The sequence below is a fragment of the Berghia stephanieae genome, chromosome 3 (genome assembly GCF_034508935.2).
Source record: "Berghia stephanieae isolate SIO BIC M18660-M18661 chromosome 3, UCSD_Bste_1.3, whole genome shotgun sequence".
Lineage (NCBI taxonomy): Eukaryota > Metazoa > Mollusca > Gastropoda > Nudibranchia > Aeolidiidae > Berghia > Berghia stephanieae.
Window position 1 is genome coordinate 17,228,440 of NC_088362.1, and position 18,191 is coordinate 17,246,630.

Sequence of the window (18,191 nt, forward strand, 5' to 3'; positions counted from 1 at the left end):
GGTCAAATAATTGAGAAAACCTTTGATGATTTTATAAAAGGATAAGTGTAATGATACAGCATTCTGTTTGTGCGCAATGACCATATTGTGTGATAAAATATACACTGTCTTGTAGTAGAATATTTCCCTTTATCCTGTCATTGATTATTGTATTGTCATCCTATTGTCTCCACCAACACAACCACAACTACCACCGCCTCCTCCTCCCTCCTGCTCTCCCTCACTCGCTCCCACCCTCCAACTGACTGGATTGATTTGTAGTTTGACTTCCACGGTATTTGTGCTTGCTCCTTGTGATGTATGTTCGACCTTTGCCTTTCGTGGAAGAGTTTGCAGGCAATGCAAGTAAGTATGCTGCATTTTTCTGATGCGCTATCGTCACTAGTCGCTAGAAGTAGTTTATGTGAAACAAATCATATTGCCTAAGTCCTTGTAAGAGCTATATTTTAAAATTAGAGTAAAAATAATTGTAAAAAACAGAGAATCAGAATTTATTATAATCATTTTGGATGTGATAGATCTGCTGACAAATGGAGTAGTCATCATAAAAAAAAACAGTAATTCAAAAATAATAAAATTATGCATGCTTTGAATGTCTATGTATACCTTATAATATCGCAAATCATACTGGTGTTACTAATACTAACTTCTAAGATTGACTTAATTAAATTTGTCATTGTCTTTATAAAATTATTTTACAACCAAAGTCAATTTGAAGAATGAAGCTTATACTTAAAGATTTAGAGATGCCTTGTGAATTTATGAAAGTCTTGATTTGTATCATAGATTACATAAATAGACTCAACAACGTCCAAAATAAGTAATTGATGATTGAAAATTTCCTTTGTATTACACAAACATAATTGAGGGTGGTGATATTGCAGATTTCTGCAACTATTGCCATCAACTTGTGCGGCTATCTGAAGGTCCTGGGTTCGAGCCTCACTCTGCACATAGTTGAGTCCTTGGAAAAGGCTCTTTACTCACATTCTCTCACCGTACTCAGGTGTAAAATGAGTACCTGGCCATTAACATCGTTGTCCATGTCGGAAAAAAATTGTAATATTGCTTAACTGGCATGTTGCTGTTGGTCAGCGACCCTTTTAAAGCGTTTTGAGTGGATATTGCGCTATATAAAAGCTTGCGTAAGCTCACGTAATTGCAATTTTTTTTTTTTTTTTTAAATTTTAACAAAATTTTGTCAGGTTCATTTTATTTTCTTAATTGCCCTTAAAAATGGCTTGAATGCATAAAATTAAAAAAAAAAAAAAAAAGGTTTCTGTTAATTAACAAGTTAATAAGAAAGAAAAAGGATTTCTTATTTACATTGTTTTTGGCACTTGATTTGTTTATATAATCCATCCATAATACACTCACTGCATGCATGAACATCTTTGTCTTGATTGATCCCATTGATGCTATAATAAAAATGAGAAAATATCAACAGCCTTGTGCTTCTACAAACCTTCGTCACTGTCAAGAATACATACCATTACATTGCTATCTCCCCTCAAACACACACACACACACTGAGTCTCCCCCTTTCCTCTCTCTCTCTCTCTCTCTCTCTCTCTCTCTCTCTCTCTCTTCTCTCTCTCTCTCTCTCTTCTCTCTCTCTCTCTCTCTCTCTCTCTCTCTCTCTCCATACACACACCCACCCACCCACATACATATAAAATATATATATATATATATAATATATATATATATATTATATATATATATATATATATATATATTGTCTCCACCAACACAACCACAACATATATATTTGTATACACATACATTCTGAGAGAGAAATATAAGATAGATTTAAAGGTAAATAAATGGTCAAATCAGATTCAGATTCTAAAAAGTCACCACTCTTTTTATCAAAGGGGGGGGGGGGGGGGGGGGGGGGTATGGTTTGTCAGCTTCTTCCATTTTTAAAAAATGCTCTATTTAAAGCCTGGGTAGCAACACATAATACATATGCAGTTTTTTTTTGTGTAAAACTATTAGAAATATTCCAGTAAAATTTAAACGGAGTATAGTCGCTCAGTTGGTAGAACACTAGCTCTACAAGAAAAGGGGCCGAGATCGATAACCAGGTGTAGTTGAGATTTTTTTCTGAGCCACCTGCCCACCGAAAAGTGATTTGGTAGCTAGGTCTGTTAGATCTGGCAGAAAGTACTTTGCATCCTATCAAAAGAGTAGCAAGTAATTGCTATTGTCCTTTTCACACCAATGAAACTGGGACAAACTCCTCCATGAGCTTAATGGCTCTGAATTATTACTTTATATAGCAGCCTTTACTGACCATTTTGGACTCAAACTTTTCCTTATCTATAAAAGAAAGTGCAAGTCTCTATGTGTGTGTGTGTGTGTTGACTACAGGGAAAACCAGACTACTATCTGCTAAGACAATTAGCCAGTTCGTTAACATACTTTATCATCCTGATGCAAGACGTCAAGATTTTTGCCTTTAGGTTGATTTTACGATGGCCATATATAAATTTAACAGAAAGCTAGGATACAACATGCAGAATCACAACAAACATTTGAGGGAAATGAGCTTTATATCCTTTGATACTGTTTTCAGACAAACTTGTTTTAGTCATATTTTTTACACTTACTGCTTCTTCTCATCTCCTTGTCCCAAGTCCCTCCATCATATGATATCATGAAATGTGCGGCTATGCGTATATGTGGTATAACATTCACTTTCAAACCAGAAGGTCCAGAGTTTGAGTCCTTGGAAAAGGTTCTTAACTCACATTCTCTCACTGTAGTCCTTTCCCTTTAGGGCCATTAGGCCAGCAGAGTCGGAATTTATCACAGTTTCTATACCATGAAATGGACAATAGCAATTGCTTGCTAATCTATCACAAAGTACTTTCTGCCAGATGTAAAAAACCCATCAACCAAATCACTGCTGGGTGGACAGGGGGGTCAGAAAAAAAAATCTTGACTGCATCCAGGATCAATTACAGTCCTTTAGTTTGTGAAGCAATTGCTCTACTAACTGAGCTATTGGGACCCCCATTCTCTCACTGTATTCAGGTGCAAAATGAGTATCTGACCTTTAATAGTATTGTCGTTGCCGGAAAAAATTCTAATATCACCTAAAATGTTTCATGTCTCGTAAATGCGTCATGTCTCGTCCTACAGGTTAAGTGTTGCTGTTGGCTAGTCACCCCTTTTAAAGTGCTTTGAGCACTTTAAGTGGATATTGTGCTATATAAATTTCTCAAGGTTTTCAATTTTTTAAAAAATATTTTTTTTGGTCTTGAAAAAAATCCTGCCAGGATTAATCGGAGTATTTTTAAATGTTGTTTATGACACATGCCTATGGTATTTCATTTTTTAAAAAGACTTTGATTCTTTAATGTCTCATTATTTGAATGTTAAGATTGATACCTGATTAATTGGGGTTTTTTTTTTTTTGCGAAGTGAAGGTCAGTCTGCATTTTTAGAGTAATAACGATGTAAAGGCTTGTGGCATGTTTTTTTTGTGTTTTTTTTCTCAAATAAGATGTTCTTAGCATTGGAAACAAATAGTCCTGAATTTTAAAGAGTCAAATCTTAATTTATTGATATTATGTGTCAGTAGTTCTACCAATAACTATCTTTAGGTAATGTCTGTTTTAGAGAAATTCGGAGGCAAATTGTCCATTCTTGTTTATGAATAAACAACAAGCCTTTTTCAAACTAAGCCATAAAATTCAGAAACACTATGTAAATTTTTAAATTCAAAGTTTTATTTTCAGGCAATTGCCAATATAATTCATTCATAAACACGGTATTTTCAATCAACAAATCAAAATAGGTAAAGTAAATAATAAACCAAAGCAAACAACAGAATTGATGGGATTTTGATTACTTCAACTGGTCATGAATATCCTAGAAGTATTATATTTAGGTTATAAGAGTGCTGAAATCTGAAATTATTATATTTATAATCATACTCATAATTTTTAACACTAATCTAGTCGCATATTACTGTGATTTAAGTTATCTTTCAAAAAATATCTGTAAAGTTAGTACACTATACAGAAGGGTGTTATAATTGAACTGTGTTTTAAAACTGTTAATTAAAAACATAATATTACACTCATCGTTTTTCTGATTTTTGAAAGGAAAAAATTCCACAAAGATTGTGCCCATCGTGCCCCTCCTACCTGTGGTCTTTCAGATGCTCATGGCGATGCCATTTTGGATTGGTCAGGTAGGATTATTGTCACTCATTATGTATATTGTGTAACAAAACATTTGAGAGATAATGTTTAATATTATGTTTTTGTGTTTTACTCTCATGCAAATGTTTTGATGATTTTATGTTTTTATCATTTTTGTCAACATAATTTTAAGGAGTAATTTATTACTACAGTAGTCATTTTAAAATAATCCACTTCATGCAATAGCCCGACATTCTGGTGTAACAGATTTTTTACCATTGAAACAACTCTCCAATATCCCACTTCTTTGTCGCTGCTATTTTTCACCAAGTACGTAAAAGCAATATAAATTTAATCTTGCAATGGGGACCAGACCATCTGTCATTTTTAAAATTTGGCTTTGATAAAAATGAGGTATCATTTGTGTTCAGTGTCACCGGCCCACTCATTGCTAATGTTCACTGGTCTGATTTGCAAAACTCTCGATATACACAACACACTTACACACACTCAACCATTCAATATCAGAAGCAGTTGATGACAATAATATACAATTCGGATCGGTTATCATGGTTGTGACAATTTTCTATCAATTGTTATTTTCTTTATTAATTTTTAATTTTTTTTTTCATCCATATAGATTCACCCATGTCCCAGCGGCGACTGACCAAACCTTCCATCCTGCCTAGTCAGTGGGGCCTGGTGGAGGATGTGCATGGGCTGAAGCCAGTGAAATCCATGCCTTCTTTTCCAGCCGACTCAGGCTCCAACACCTCCTCCTGCAATTCCTCCTCTCCATCCTCCCCTGCCTTCCATCAAACTTCCTCAGACACCATTACCTCCCCCTCTCCGGGCCCCTCCCCATACAATCACTCCTCACATACTCAATTCAATTTTCCAGGTGAGGACGCTAGAAAGTAATAAACAAAAATTAATATAACATCCTCAAAAAAAGAACAAATTACCAAACACTCCATTTCAGGGTCAAAACCCTTCTGCAGCCAACAATAATAAAAACATAATTACATTGCTTAAAAACCCAGATAGACGACAGATCTCTTGAAATAAGCCCAAAAGAAATATCTCCGTGGAGATGACTAAACGGAATTTTATTTAGGTTTTTAACAAGCTTTGGAAGAATTTTTGTTGAAGTTTAAATGTAAGACATTGAATTTAAATTATGATAAGGGAAATTATACGGATAAAGCTCTCTGTCTGGGGTTTGAAGGATTTATTTATTTTACGTTAATTGTGGCGCCGAGTATATATATTTAATAGCACCATTCAGGTGTCATGTTAAATGTTGCTGTTGGCTGGGGATCCCATGTAAAACGCTTCTAACATTTATTGGATATTGCGCTATATAAAAACTCAAGCCCAGAAAATCATGAATGTCCGGCTATGTCTAGTGGTATGGCACTCGCCTTCGGATTGGAAGGTCCTGGATTCGAGTCCTGCTATTAGTCGAGTCCTAGGAAAAAGCTCTTTACTCACATTCTCTCACCATGCTCGAATGTAAAACGAGTACCCGACCATTAACAGCTTTGTCTCTGTCGGAAACATTGTAATATCGCCTAACAGGGTTTCATGTCTCATCCTACAGCTTTGTCTCTGTCAGAAAAATTGTAATATCGCCTAACAGGGTTTCATGTCTCATCCTACATGTTCAGTGTTGCTGTTGGCTTGGGACCCCTTGTAAAGCGCTTTGAGTTGAGACTCATTGTAAAGCACTTTGAACATATTTAGTGGATATTACGCTATATTAAAGCTCAGTCTCAGGTAGACATTAATTCTCCATATATTGATTGTATAATGACTTATTTTCTACCTTATTTTCAATGCAGATGTTGCCTCCACACTTCCAGTTGAATTCGATAGTACTGGCACAGATATGCCTGACTTGTAAGTTACTTTCACAAATTTTAATTCATGGTTATATCGAGCCACTGGATCTTCTTTTAGTTGGACACAAAACCCTTAACAATGATGATAATGAAGTTTATTTTTTTAAATGACAGAAATCGTTTAGATTAAATGTAGGTATAACAAAAGAATTAGTTATAGACTTTAGAAAATCAAAAACCATCCAAGACCCACTGAAAATCAAATATTAGAGCAAGTTTCAGAATACAAATATTTAGGAGTTGTCTTAGATTATAATCTGAAATGGACACAAAATGCAAAACGAATTAAAGTTAGTCATTGAAAGTGTGTTGTCTTTTTGTATATCAGTCTGGATTGGTGGGGGGGGGGGGGAAACATTAGGATGGCTGATAAAATGCTCTTAAATCGAACTGTTAAAAGAGCATCAATATATACTAATAGAATAAACGTTTTTGACATTTCATTTGAAAGGTGCTGTCTTCGAACATTTAACAAAATTAAAAATTTTAAGAAATATCCCCTCAATAAACAGATCACAGCATCTATTAGATGTGACAGGGTTTTCTCCATCAAAGCCAAAAGTGAAAGACATAAACATTCCTATCTCCTGACAAGCATCAAATTATTAACTATGCAAGAATTATGAACATCTATTGTGCTATTTATTTCAATTTTGTTGTTCTTAGCTGTAGATATGGTTTACATTCTTATAGATAATTTTAGTATAATGGTTATCTACTCACTAACTAATCTATTTCTACACCATTTTTATCTTCCAAACATCTGCAGTGAAATATTTGAGATTGTGATACTAAATATACTCTTATATCAATAATCAAATTTATTTTTATTCTATAAAGCCTTCATAATATCTATTTCTATAAATCTATATAATATTCACTATATTGCTTGTAATAGATACATTCTTATTTAATTTATTTTGAGGTATTTAGAGGTTATTTAATGCTGATTTCTGTGTATTTTTAATGTCAATACTTTAATCCATCTCTTTTCTTTTCCACGTCTGTTATACAATTTCCGAAAAGGATGAATAAAGTTTATTATTATTATCATTATTATTATTATTATTATTATTATTATTATTAATTATATTATTATTATTATTATTATTATTATTATTATTATTATTAATTATTATTATTATTATTATTATTATTATTATTATTATTATTATTATTATTATTATTATTATTATTATTATTATTATTATTATTATTATTATTATTATTATTATTATTATTATTATTGTTATTGTTATTGTTATTGTTATTGTTATTTTATTATTATTATTATTTATTATTATTATTATTATTATTATTATTATTATTTATTATTATTATTATAATAATATACATACTTTCGATTTCATACATCTTTTTCTTTTTTTGCAATGACAAGTATCCTTCTATCGACTCTTCTTGTTGCAGACGAATGATTGTAAAAAAATGATTGCATTTATTTATACATGCAGGATTTTGTTTCGAGTCTTAATGAATATAAAACTTGAGATTCTTTCACTCTCATTAAATCCAAGCTCTTTTTATCGCTTTTCTCATAACTCTATCATGATAATATATTCTCAAAATTCAAAATTTTTATTTTTAAAAATTTTCATACAGGGATGTAGTGAGCACCAACACCTCCAATGACAGTGACAAAACATTAATAGACGTAAGTTTTGTGGGGCTTGATCTTTGAAACTGTTTATTTAATCTAATCTAATTCCCTTATTTTGTACTCAATAATCCAAGATATTCGATTCCTTAGACTTGAAAAACATTATGTGAAAACAGGTGACACAGAGAGGGTCTTAGATTTAGGTTTGGTCCATAATAGAATAAGGTGATTTGTTGGATGATTTTTTTTCTGTTGATATTATTGGCCTTGCCTAGATAGTTTTTTCATACACACCTTTTCAGATTTTATCTTGCACCAGTATCTGCTCTCAACTATTTACATTTTTTTTTAAATTGAAAAATAGAGCATCATAAGCAAAATGCCATTTTTCATTAATGAAGCTGGAATATCTTTTTTTTTTAAATAAAAAAATAAAATTCCCTTTATTCATCCCATAGGGGAAATTTATCTTTAGGGTCTTTTCCAAGGGAATACTGGAATAACCCAGGCGTCAGCTGCAGTTCATTTTCTTATTGATAAGTAAATTATGCATTTTATTTTTTGACTCCATTTTTGTTGAATGTCAATTTCATTTTGTAAAACTTGCATAGTTAGTATGTGTGACTGTTGTGTGTGTCTGTTTGGCTCAGTACGAGTGTGTTTATGGTTTGACAAATATATTGGTAAAGCGCTTTTAGGCTTCGGCATTTAGCGCTATAAAAGAACACTTTATTATTATTATTATTAAGCGCTTCAAATTGAGCTAGGTCGAGGTGACTTGCTAAAGACCACACAGCGCAGTGGGTGATTGAACTCGGTACCTTTTGGGTAAGCAGCAAAGACAGTACTGCTGAGCCACAATGCCCCATGATTGGAAACATGCACTCTTTTTTTAACATCATAGCTTGCTTAATCTTTGCAGGTTTTATCAATGAGAAACCTTTACTGTCAATATGTATATAATATGAATTTGTGTTTTCAACATAACAATTAATTTTTTAAATTATTTAAAAAAAAACCAGAGTGTCGCATCAGAGCGGACGTTACCGGATAGGGTAGATTCTGTGGACAGCCAAGATGACCCTTATGGATACGCCTTAAACCGACAGAATAGTGTAAGTCTTGTTGGTTTCATTTTTCTTCCATGCTTTAGAAAGAAATATTTTTTTAAAGGAATTTTTTTTAGCGACATCAATTTAAACCTTTTAGAGTAGGATGCCCCACCAGGAAAGTGATTGTCATTTTAATGTTGATAATATTATTACAAGTAATGTACCCATGTCGATATTGGGTGGAGAATAGTCAAGTACACAGTGCTTGAGTAGCATGCTGTATTCACTACTGAGTGTCCAGTGTGTTTTTATCTTTTAATTATTGTATTTTGCATTTTTTAAGAATGACTTTTCGCAATAACTCACTTTGTATTATTAAAAAGGACCGTTTTTAGAAAGGGATTGTCAAAAATGTTAATGATTATCTGAATTTGTTTACAGCTTGCAGCCACCATGAAGGAATGGGATATACCATATGATGAATTAACCATTGGGGATCCTATCGGAAAGGGAAGGATAGGGACAGTGTACAAGTAGGTATTTTTCTGATCGGGGAAAATTGTTTAAGACACCAATTTACCTTATATAATCGGATTTCCAATATGAACTTGGTTGCATTTTTTAACATGTTTTTGCATTTCAGCTTAAAATTGTAAGATGTCATATTCGGTACTGCTTTGTGAAGCTATGTGGTCTTGTGGTATGACACTCTCTTTCGGATCAGAAAGTCCTGGGTTCGAGCCTCACTCGGCGCATTGTTGAGTCCTTGGAAAAGGCTCTTTCCTCACATTCTCTCACTGTACGCAGGTGTAAAATGAGTACCTGACTGTTTAAGACGTTGTCTCTGTCCGAAAAAAATTGTAGCAGGCGTCATGTATCGTCTACTTGCTACGTGTTGCTGTTGTTCAGGGGGCCTCTGTAAAGCGCTTTGAGCACGTATAGTGGATATTGCATTATACAAAAGCTCAAGTTTGTTTGGGGTTTTTTTACTGTTCCTATCCGAAACCTTTCTATTTTCACCTTTTCGTTAGTATTTTTACAATCCCATGCTTCAAGTAGCCCTCACCGTTCTATAGCGGGTGGTTGGATGGGAGCATCACCCTTGAATCATATACCTAAGATGTTCGCATGGGTGTACGATCCGATAGTGATGTCGTTTCTTCTTCTCTTTACTAGCCTATCCTGCTTCTTTGGTTTGTGATTGTATTTTTGACAGGGGATATTTTTTTTTCTGTAAATCTTCTGCCTGTTTGTTCTTGGTTATTTATAATTTAGCTTATGATATCTTTAGGTTATGATTTTGATTTACATTTGTACTATTTTTGTTAGATTGCTTGTTTTTTTGTTTCAGCGGTCTCTCATACAACCTCAATTGTGTTGGAAGAGACCTAAAGCAACAAACAAACAAACAAACAAAACCGCTCTATACAAGATGTCATATTATGACCTTAATGATAATTTCATGTGACAGACCACCTGATAATGACTTTGCTTAATGTGTGAAGCGTTTTGTAACTCTTATTGATGGAGAAAAAAAAAGTATGCTGGTACAGAATTTAAAAATAAAGAAAAAGAATGACAGCAACAGATTTTGCAATATTTCAGAAGTCTTGTTTTATATCTTATGTCACCATTTTATAAACATTGTGATTTAAAACCTATTTTCTGAATTTCAGGGGAATGTGGCATGGGGATGTAGCCATTAAAGTGTTAGATACAGGAAATAGTGGAGACAACGAGGCCCAGCTAACTGCTTTCAAAACGGAGGCAAGTTTTTTTGTTTGTTTATTTTTCCATAGTGTACTTCATCTTATTCATACTAATGCCGCTATGCATCTAGGTGAAATACTTATAACATTTACCAGCCGGACATAACATAGCAACACCCAAAACTATGTGTAACCTTGAACTTTATAGGATGATTGATATAAATTATTGAGAACTAATCACTGAAATGGCTTTCTAAAAACAAAAGCAAAGAGCTGAGTGATGTCATTTTCGTTCCTTCTATTTTTTTTTACTATATTGCTTGAAAAAGTTGTCCTATTTCTATAGCTTGGAACAGTCAATCGCAATTGCTTGCTACCCATTGGATAGGACACCAGTCTATCGCAAAGTTCTTTTTACCTGATCTGAACAGACCCAGCCACCAAATCACTCTTGGGTGCACAGGAGGGTCAGAAAAATATCTTGCCGTAACCCGAGATCAATCTCTGTCCCTTTTCGTGTGAAACAAGTGGTCTACCAACCCCCTCAATCTCTTGATAACCCAACAAATTCTTGAAGTGGGGTCTTTTTTTTTTTTTTAGGATGGACATACAAAAATGAATTTATCATAAACTAAACTGGTAATTCATATCTTTTTTGTCATGGATACTTTTTAAAAGTTCACTAAAGGGAAAGTGGTGAGTAGTATTCTCTCAGAACAGTAAGGCCCATGGAGATAGAGTAAATTCCAGTTTTTATAACCTAAAACGGACAATATCAATTTATTGCTACCCTTGCATGTGATGCTAGTCTATTGCAAAGTACCTTTGACAAGATCTAATAACTCAGTTACTACTAACAGGATATGGGGTTCAGAGAAAAATCTTGACTGCTCTTTTGATTGATACTAGTCTGTTCGTGTATGAATAGAGTGCTCTTACCAACTGAGCCACTGAAACCTTCCAAATATGATGAGGCAGTCTATATACTACTTCTCTACCACCCTCTCACCTCTCCCACCCTCTACCAACTGAGCCATCTTAACCCCCTAAATATGTGAGGTAGACTTTATATTACTTCTCCGCTACCCTCTCACTCCCCCACCTCCTCTCTCTCTCTCTCTCTCTCTCTCTCTCTCTCTCTCTCTCTCTCTCTCTCTCTCTCTTTCTCTCTCTTTCTCTCTCTTTCTCTCTCTCTCTCTCTCTCTCTCTCTCTCTCTCTCTCTCTCTCCTCTCCTCTCTCTCTCTTTACCACTCCCATCCTATGACAATTGACAATAAGATATTACTTTGTTGTTTTAACAGGTTGCCATTTTAAGAAAGACTCGACATGAGAACTTAGTGCTGTTTATGGGTGCTTGCATGACTCCACCTCGACTTGCCATTGTCACCAGGTAAGATCTGAAGCTATTAGATGCAGTCCTGCCATGTGTTCAAACTGATTTGTGTTTAGGCATTTCATTTCACTTTCAACTCTGTTATAATTTTGTTCAGCTATCAGTTCCATAAAGGTGGCGACACAGTGAGATAACTACTACTTCAAAGCCTTTATTAACCCACATGGATCAGGAGTATGTCCTAGTTTATGTAGCGTGAAGCAAGACAATAACAATTGCTTGCTATCCTTTTGATAGAATGCTAGTCTATCTCAAAGTACTTTCTGCAAAATCAAAAAGACCCAGCTACCCAATTTGCTGACGTCTGGGGATAGGAGGAGGTCAGAAACAATCTCGACTGCACCTGTGATTGATCATTGTCCCTTTGCTTGTGAAGCGAGGGCTCTACCAACTGAGCTATTAGTCTACATAATTTTATCCTCTTTTTAAACAGCCTTTGCTGATCATTGTGCTTTTGAAACTGTTTCTAACTAATAAAAGTCAAAATTAAAACCCACGAAGATGATTTAACTCCCTTTGAAACTGAAAATTCTAGTTTTAAAAATAGGAATCGTCATCTCATTTAATATCCGCATCAGATTTTTTAAAAATTCTTAAGGATTAAAGCAATGTGCAGGCACAGAAGAAAGATTAATAAACAAGGTACAAGGTTAAGCAGTGGCTCAACATTGATGTTTTGACTCAAAAGTTATCCTTTTTGCTCTCATGGCTTTTATTTTGATCTTGTGTCTATATTTGGTCGTCTTGTGCTGCCACTTATATATGAAAAACTGCTACCTTTCTAATCGATTGAAAATATGTGGAAAAGTCAATAAACTTATATTATAAATAGAATGATAATGATAATGATAAAAATAATAATAATTATAATAATGATAATAATAATAATAATAACATACATGGCATACTTAATATTTCATTCTTTTTATGTAAGTATTCACTGGAGTCTATTTTCTTCTACATTCAGTTTCTGTAAAGGTCAGACATTGTACACAATAATCCACACCAACAAAAGCAACTTTAAGATCAACAAAGCCATTATCATTGCCTCACAGATTGCACAGGTAATCAATCATTTATTTGAGGAATAGCCATCTCAATTTAAATTTCAGACACCCTGCTTTATTCAAGAGTTGCGGTTAGTCAGGAATCTTATGGCTTGGTTTGCAACCTGCCTCGGAGAAGGAAACGCTGAAAGAAAACTGCCATTGCCTTGTGGACAGTTCTAAAGGCTAAGGAAGCATATTCTAACAGAAAAGCGGGGCTGAAAGGCAAAAATAGCCTGAACAGGTGTAATCACTGAACCCGAAAACTGCAGCGACATGCATAATCTAGCCCTCTTCAATCAGAGGAACAAAGAAGAAGAAGTTGTCTCATATCCAAAATCTCTATTTTTCAATGCACAAGTTTATTGTTAATAGGATGGAATCAAAATTCCAGGGGATTGTTTCTATCCATTGAGCATAAGCATTTAAAAAAAAAAAAACCCTCCCATTGTTTGCATTGTCAAACAGCATAAGAGACACGACCTGCTAAAATGCTCACACATTTTTTCTCATGGTTTTTTATTCATTAAACAAATCAAATCTCCATAAGAGAGAATATTTTTTAAAAACTTAACTCTCCAATGGTCTTGTGGTATGACACTCACCTTCGGATAGAAAGGTCCTGGGTTCGAGTCCCACTCTGAGCGGCTCATAGTTAAGTCCTGGGAAAAGACACTTTACTCACATTCTCTCACTGTACTCGGGTATAAATTGAGTACCATGTCGTTAACGTCACCTAACAGGCATCACGTCTTATCCTAGATGTTAAGCATTGCTGTTGCTATTTATCCCCCGTAAAGCGCTCTGAGCATGTTTTGTGGATATTGCGCTGTATAAGGGAAGGAATATCATGCATTGATAATGGTATATATAATCTATGATTACAATGTCTTCTTGGTTTGATTACAGGGTATGAGTTACTTGCATGCCCGTGCTATCATACATAAAGACCTCAGAACCAAGAACATCTTCTTCGACAGTGGCAAGGTGGTAATTGCTGACTTTGGACTTTTCCATGTCACCAGAGGATTCAAGTTAGTATCAATTTCTGTTTTAGTGATACCGGATAATAAGAACATTTCAACAATTGCTTTACATTTTTAAAAGAAATCAAACAGAAATGAAGTTTATGACGTTTTCTCTAGTGAATGTTGATGATGGCTTTTTCTTATCATCTCCAAATACTTTCTGCTTAGTGAAGTGCTCACTTGTCAATAATGAGCTCATGGACAAAAGCTTTAAATGCTTAAGTGACGAGACCAAAGTTGAGTTTTTTGACTGTTTATTACACACGGCTCTTCACAGGACCCCAAGCCAACAGCAACACTCAGCATGTAGAATGAGACATGATGCCTGTGAGGCATAATTTCAATGCATTTTTTTTTTTCAACAGAGACAATGCTGTCACCAGCCAGGTATTCATTTTACACGTTAGTGCAGTGAAAGAATGTGAGTTAAGAGATTTTCCCCAAGGTCTCGTTGAGAATGGTAACTCGAACTGGGGACCTACCGTTTTTAGGGCCAGTGTCATACCACAAGACCACAAAGCCACTAGTCTTTAATTGAAGCCTGAGGCACAACAGTAGGTTTGACCATTCTGACCAAGAGAGCAGTCTCATTGATGTGACTCAGTCTTTAATTGAAGCCTGAGGCACATCATTTGATAGTAAAAATGGTATGGTATGGTATGGTATGGTTGGAGTCGAAAAGAAACCCCTCGAAAAAGGTAAAGAATTCATTGGAAATCATCTCTGTGAAGTTCTTGTCCTCTGTTAAACAAAATAATGTAAATGTTGCTGCTCAAAACTCGGAAGAAATAAAGAACAATATGAAATTGAATGTAAGCTTCAATTTAATAAACGAAAATAGATTGTCTGTTTTCGTTTATTAAATCGAAGCTTACATTCAATTTCACATTGTTATTTATATCTGTTAAACAAATTGTCTTTATTAGAGCTTTGTTTCTTTTTTTTTTTTTCTTTGTTTAAAATTCAAGTTTAACATTTTGCCTAATTCTTTTTCTTCTTTTGAATACAGAAGTGACACATGGCTGAGTGTACCAAAGGGCTGGCTCTGTTACCTGGCACCAGAGATCATTCGCTCTCTCAAAGCTATGCAGCAATCTCACATGGACTTGCCTTTTACCAAAATGTCTGACTTATACGCGTTTGGGTATGTGACATCATTTTATGCATTTGACTTACTCGAGTAATTCCTCTCAGTGCTTTTTTAAGACATAAGGCTGCCATGGAACTCTTCAGTTCTGGGCCATTTTCCTCATTTGGGACCACGACACTACTATTGATCTTGTCACTCATATATTTTGATTTTTGTTGTTGTTTATACTGCTATTTTCAAACCACTATTTAGTAGGTTATTAACCAGATAAACAATTTATATTCAAATGTTTAGTAAATTCACTGTCATCAAGGGTACCATTTTCTTTGACCCAAATTAGATTAATTTCATACTGGCAATTAAAGATATGGTTCTTAAGTACTCTTGGATAATACACACATCAGAATAACATTTTAATACGTTTTAGTCAGTTAAGAAATGGAGATGCAGCTAAAACCAAGTTCCCAAAATGATCAAAGTTGTAGGTGTTCTTTTTAATTTTTTTTTTTTTTTTCTTTCCATAATTTCCACTCAATTAATACTTTATCCACCTTTTCAGGACTGTTTGGTATGAATTACTATGCAGTGACTGGCCATTTAGAGGAGAACCGTGTGAGACAGTCATATGGCAGGTTGGCAGAGGGATTAAGCAATCGCTCTCATCTGTAACAGCTCCTAGAGAAGTTAAGGTTGGCTACTTTTTCTTTACTTGTAAATATTCAATCATTTTCTGTGCAACGCTTATTTCTGTTTAGGGCACAACTGGTTTAACAGTGTCAATAATAATAATAATAATAATAATTAAGAGACTATTGTGTTGTGGTGATAATAATGGCTGGACTCATTTTTTGATTCAAATGCTCTTTCTGTGCAGGAAATATTGATGTCATGCTGGTCCTTCAAGCCAGACGACCGTCCTGATTTTGCCCAAATTGCCAAGGCTTTGGAACGCATACCTAGGACAAGATTAATACGAAGTCCTTCCCATCCATCCCAGTTGAGTCGGAGTTCAGAGGCCATCTCCTTCTCTTGACCCCTAACCCCTATTCTTTGGCTGTGGCAATTGAGTTTAATTATTAGCATGCCTGTTTGCTTGTTTGCTATACTACTCTGTGCGTGTATTTATTACTATGTGTGTGTACTTGTAGATCAAAGCGGGTGTGGAGATTATGTTTGGAGTGCTTGTGTTCAAAGTTTTATCATTGGCTCAATACCTAGCATATTATTGTGTCAAAAACAAATCTACCTTTTTAAAAAAAATTAAATGAATTAGAAAGGGTAAAGACTATATATTTAAATTTTTACAAACTTCATGAATTGGATGCAAAGCTTTTATTACTCAGCATTATTCTAGGTTAGACAGGCTCAAATTATATAAACGGAAAATTTTCATTTTGACAGCTTTTCTTTCAGTAATCATAATTATAGGTATCTATTTGTTTGCTTTGTTTTGTTTTTTGTTTTTTTAATCTGGATTCAATATATCAGTTCATACATGTCCAGGGAAATAAATAATATTTCCATTCTCTCCACCTTTTCTATATTTTACATTTTGATGGGCATTACACGAGTATTGACATTTGCATTGTCATGTTTTAAAAAAAATATATACAATATATATAAAATATCATGTATTTTGAAGTGAATCCAGCAATGAATTTCAGGGCTGCAAAATGTTTTGATCATAGGACAGTTGTATGGGTTTCAAAATCGGATATATTATCTTCCTTTTACATAAATAATGTGAAATTGAATGTAAGCTTCAATTTAATATACGAAAACAGATAAAATGGACATTTCGGGTTTCCCCTTTATCAACAAAACTGTTGGTTTTTGTTTATTCATCTAAACAATGCCACTACCACATTATCTCATTCGTCTGTAGTGTTTCATTCATCCTGATTTGTTGATAAAGGGGAAACCTGAAACGTCCATTTTTATCTGTTTTCATATATTAAATTGAAGCTTACATTGAATTTCACATTGTTATTTATTTCTTCGAGCTTCGAGCAGCAACATTTACAGCTTCCTACATAAAATTTATAATATTAACAATGAAGATAAGTCTGTCACCACTTCCTCGGCAATGCTTATTTCCTACTAAGATTGTTAGGATGAATGTAGAATAGACAATTTCTCAAAATAATTGGAACAGGGAAGCCCTTTTCCTGGCTTAAGTCAGAAAACCGGCTTTTTGAAATTTTCCGACTGACCTTGTTCAGTATTAGTCAGTTGATTGTTTATATGAAAGATGGAAACATTAGTTTTTTAAAGGCAACTGTTAAGGAATGCTAGATGAATCTATGAGTCAGTGCATGACATAATCAGTCGGAAGGTGAAAATTTTGGATTTGCATATTTTTTTTTTTTCATTTTCTGAAAAAATATGCTCACCAGAGCATTTTAATCTTTGTTTGAAGTAAATCGGGTGATTTTTTCATGACGTTAATTGTCAGGTGTATGGGAAAGGTATCCAGCAACCTTACTCAAATTTCACAACCTTACTCAAATTTCATACTTTTTCAACTTGACTAGCTCTAAAAAATATTTAGAAGTGAAATTAAGCTTTGATATTTCCCTTAGATGTACAAAAAGGGTTGATTTAATAATTTATGACAAGATTCAATAAAAATCGAGCTTCTAACTGAACTTGGAAATATCTCAGTTCAAACCTTTTCACGATTCGACTGATAATGTCATTCACTGTAACATACATCCTTTTCTATGATTTAAGGGTGATACCATGTGATGAAGAGTTTACCTTTGAAGGTCATAATTTTAGAGTTCTTCTAACTGCGAACTGACTTCTCCTGATTGCGCAGACTCTCTTTGAATTCACTAAAACCTTGAGAAGTATCACACTGAATTGTTACGGTGGTAAACGAATTATATTGGCTGGGCAGACCTGTCAGTTCCATGGATATCAGTAAGGAATCGCTTACTGTTTCCCCTGCTTGTCTGAGGGTGTATGCGTCTGTCTCTGCCTGGATGTCATCATCAATCATTGATTCATATGAAGTTCAATGAAGTCAAGAATACAATGAGATGATACATGCCTTTCCTTTCAGTCTGTAGTGTTTTTGTAGGATGGCAAGTGCTTCTTTTCCTGGGTCTTTAGCATCACGGATGACTTATGATAATGATCTATCATCTGATTAGTTCTGCAAATGCTTATGCAGTTTCTTAAGGGTCAG

The 18,191-nt window shown here is 34.3% G+C and overlaps 1 protein-coding gene across 2 annotated transcripts in view; it reads left to right on the plus strand.

The window, feature by feature from the left end:
- LOC144967249 (kinase suppressor of Ras 2-like) overlaps positions 1 to 16,603 on the plus strand; it is a 31,017-nt gene extending 14,414 nt beyond the window's left edge. The window contains exons 8-21 of one of the 2 annotated variants that reach the window (XM_078904226.1): positions 262 to 345; positions 4,119 to 4,207; positions 4,798 to 5,058; positions 6,002 to 6,059; positions 7,682 to 7,733; positions 8,702 to 8,794; positions 9,173 to 9,264; positions 10,408 to 10,498; positions 11,743 to 11,831; positions 12,802 to 12,898; positions 13,790 to 13,914; positions 14,918 to 15,052; positions 15,558 to 15,687; positions 15,873 to 16,603. In XM_078904226.1, coding sequence (XP_078760352.1) covers positions 262 to 345; positions 4,119 to 4,207; positions 4,798 to 5,058; positions 6,002 to 6,059; positions 7,682 to 7,733; positions 8,702 to 8,794; positions 9,173 to 9,264; positions 10,408 to 10,498; positions 11,743 to 11,831; positions 12,802 to 12,898; positions 13,790 to 13,914; positions 14,918 to 15,052; positions 15,558 to 15,687; positions 15,873 to 16,031 — 1,555 coding nt within the window. In that variant the 3' untranslated portion in view covers positions 16,032 to 16,603. The remainder of the gene's footprint in view (positions 1 to 261; positions 346 to 4,118; positions 4,208 to 4,797; positions 5,059 to 6,001; positions 6,060 to 7,681; positions 7,734 to 8,701; positions 8,795 to 9,172; positions 9,265 to 10,407; positions 10,499 to 11,742; positions 11,832 to 12,801; positions 12,899 to 13,789; positions 13,915 to 14,917; positions 15,053 to 15,557; positions 15,688 to 15,872) is intronic. The other variant, XM_078904227.1, reaches the window with a different exon arrangement.
- Positions 16,604 to 18,191: the final 1,588 nt, after the last annotated feature.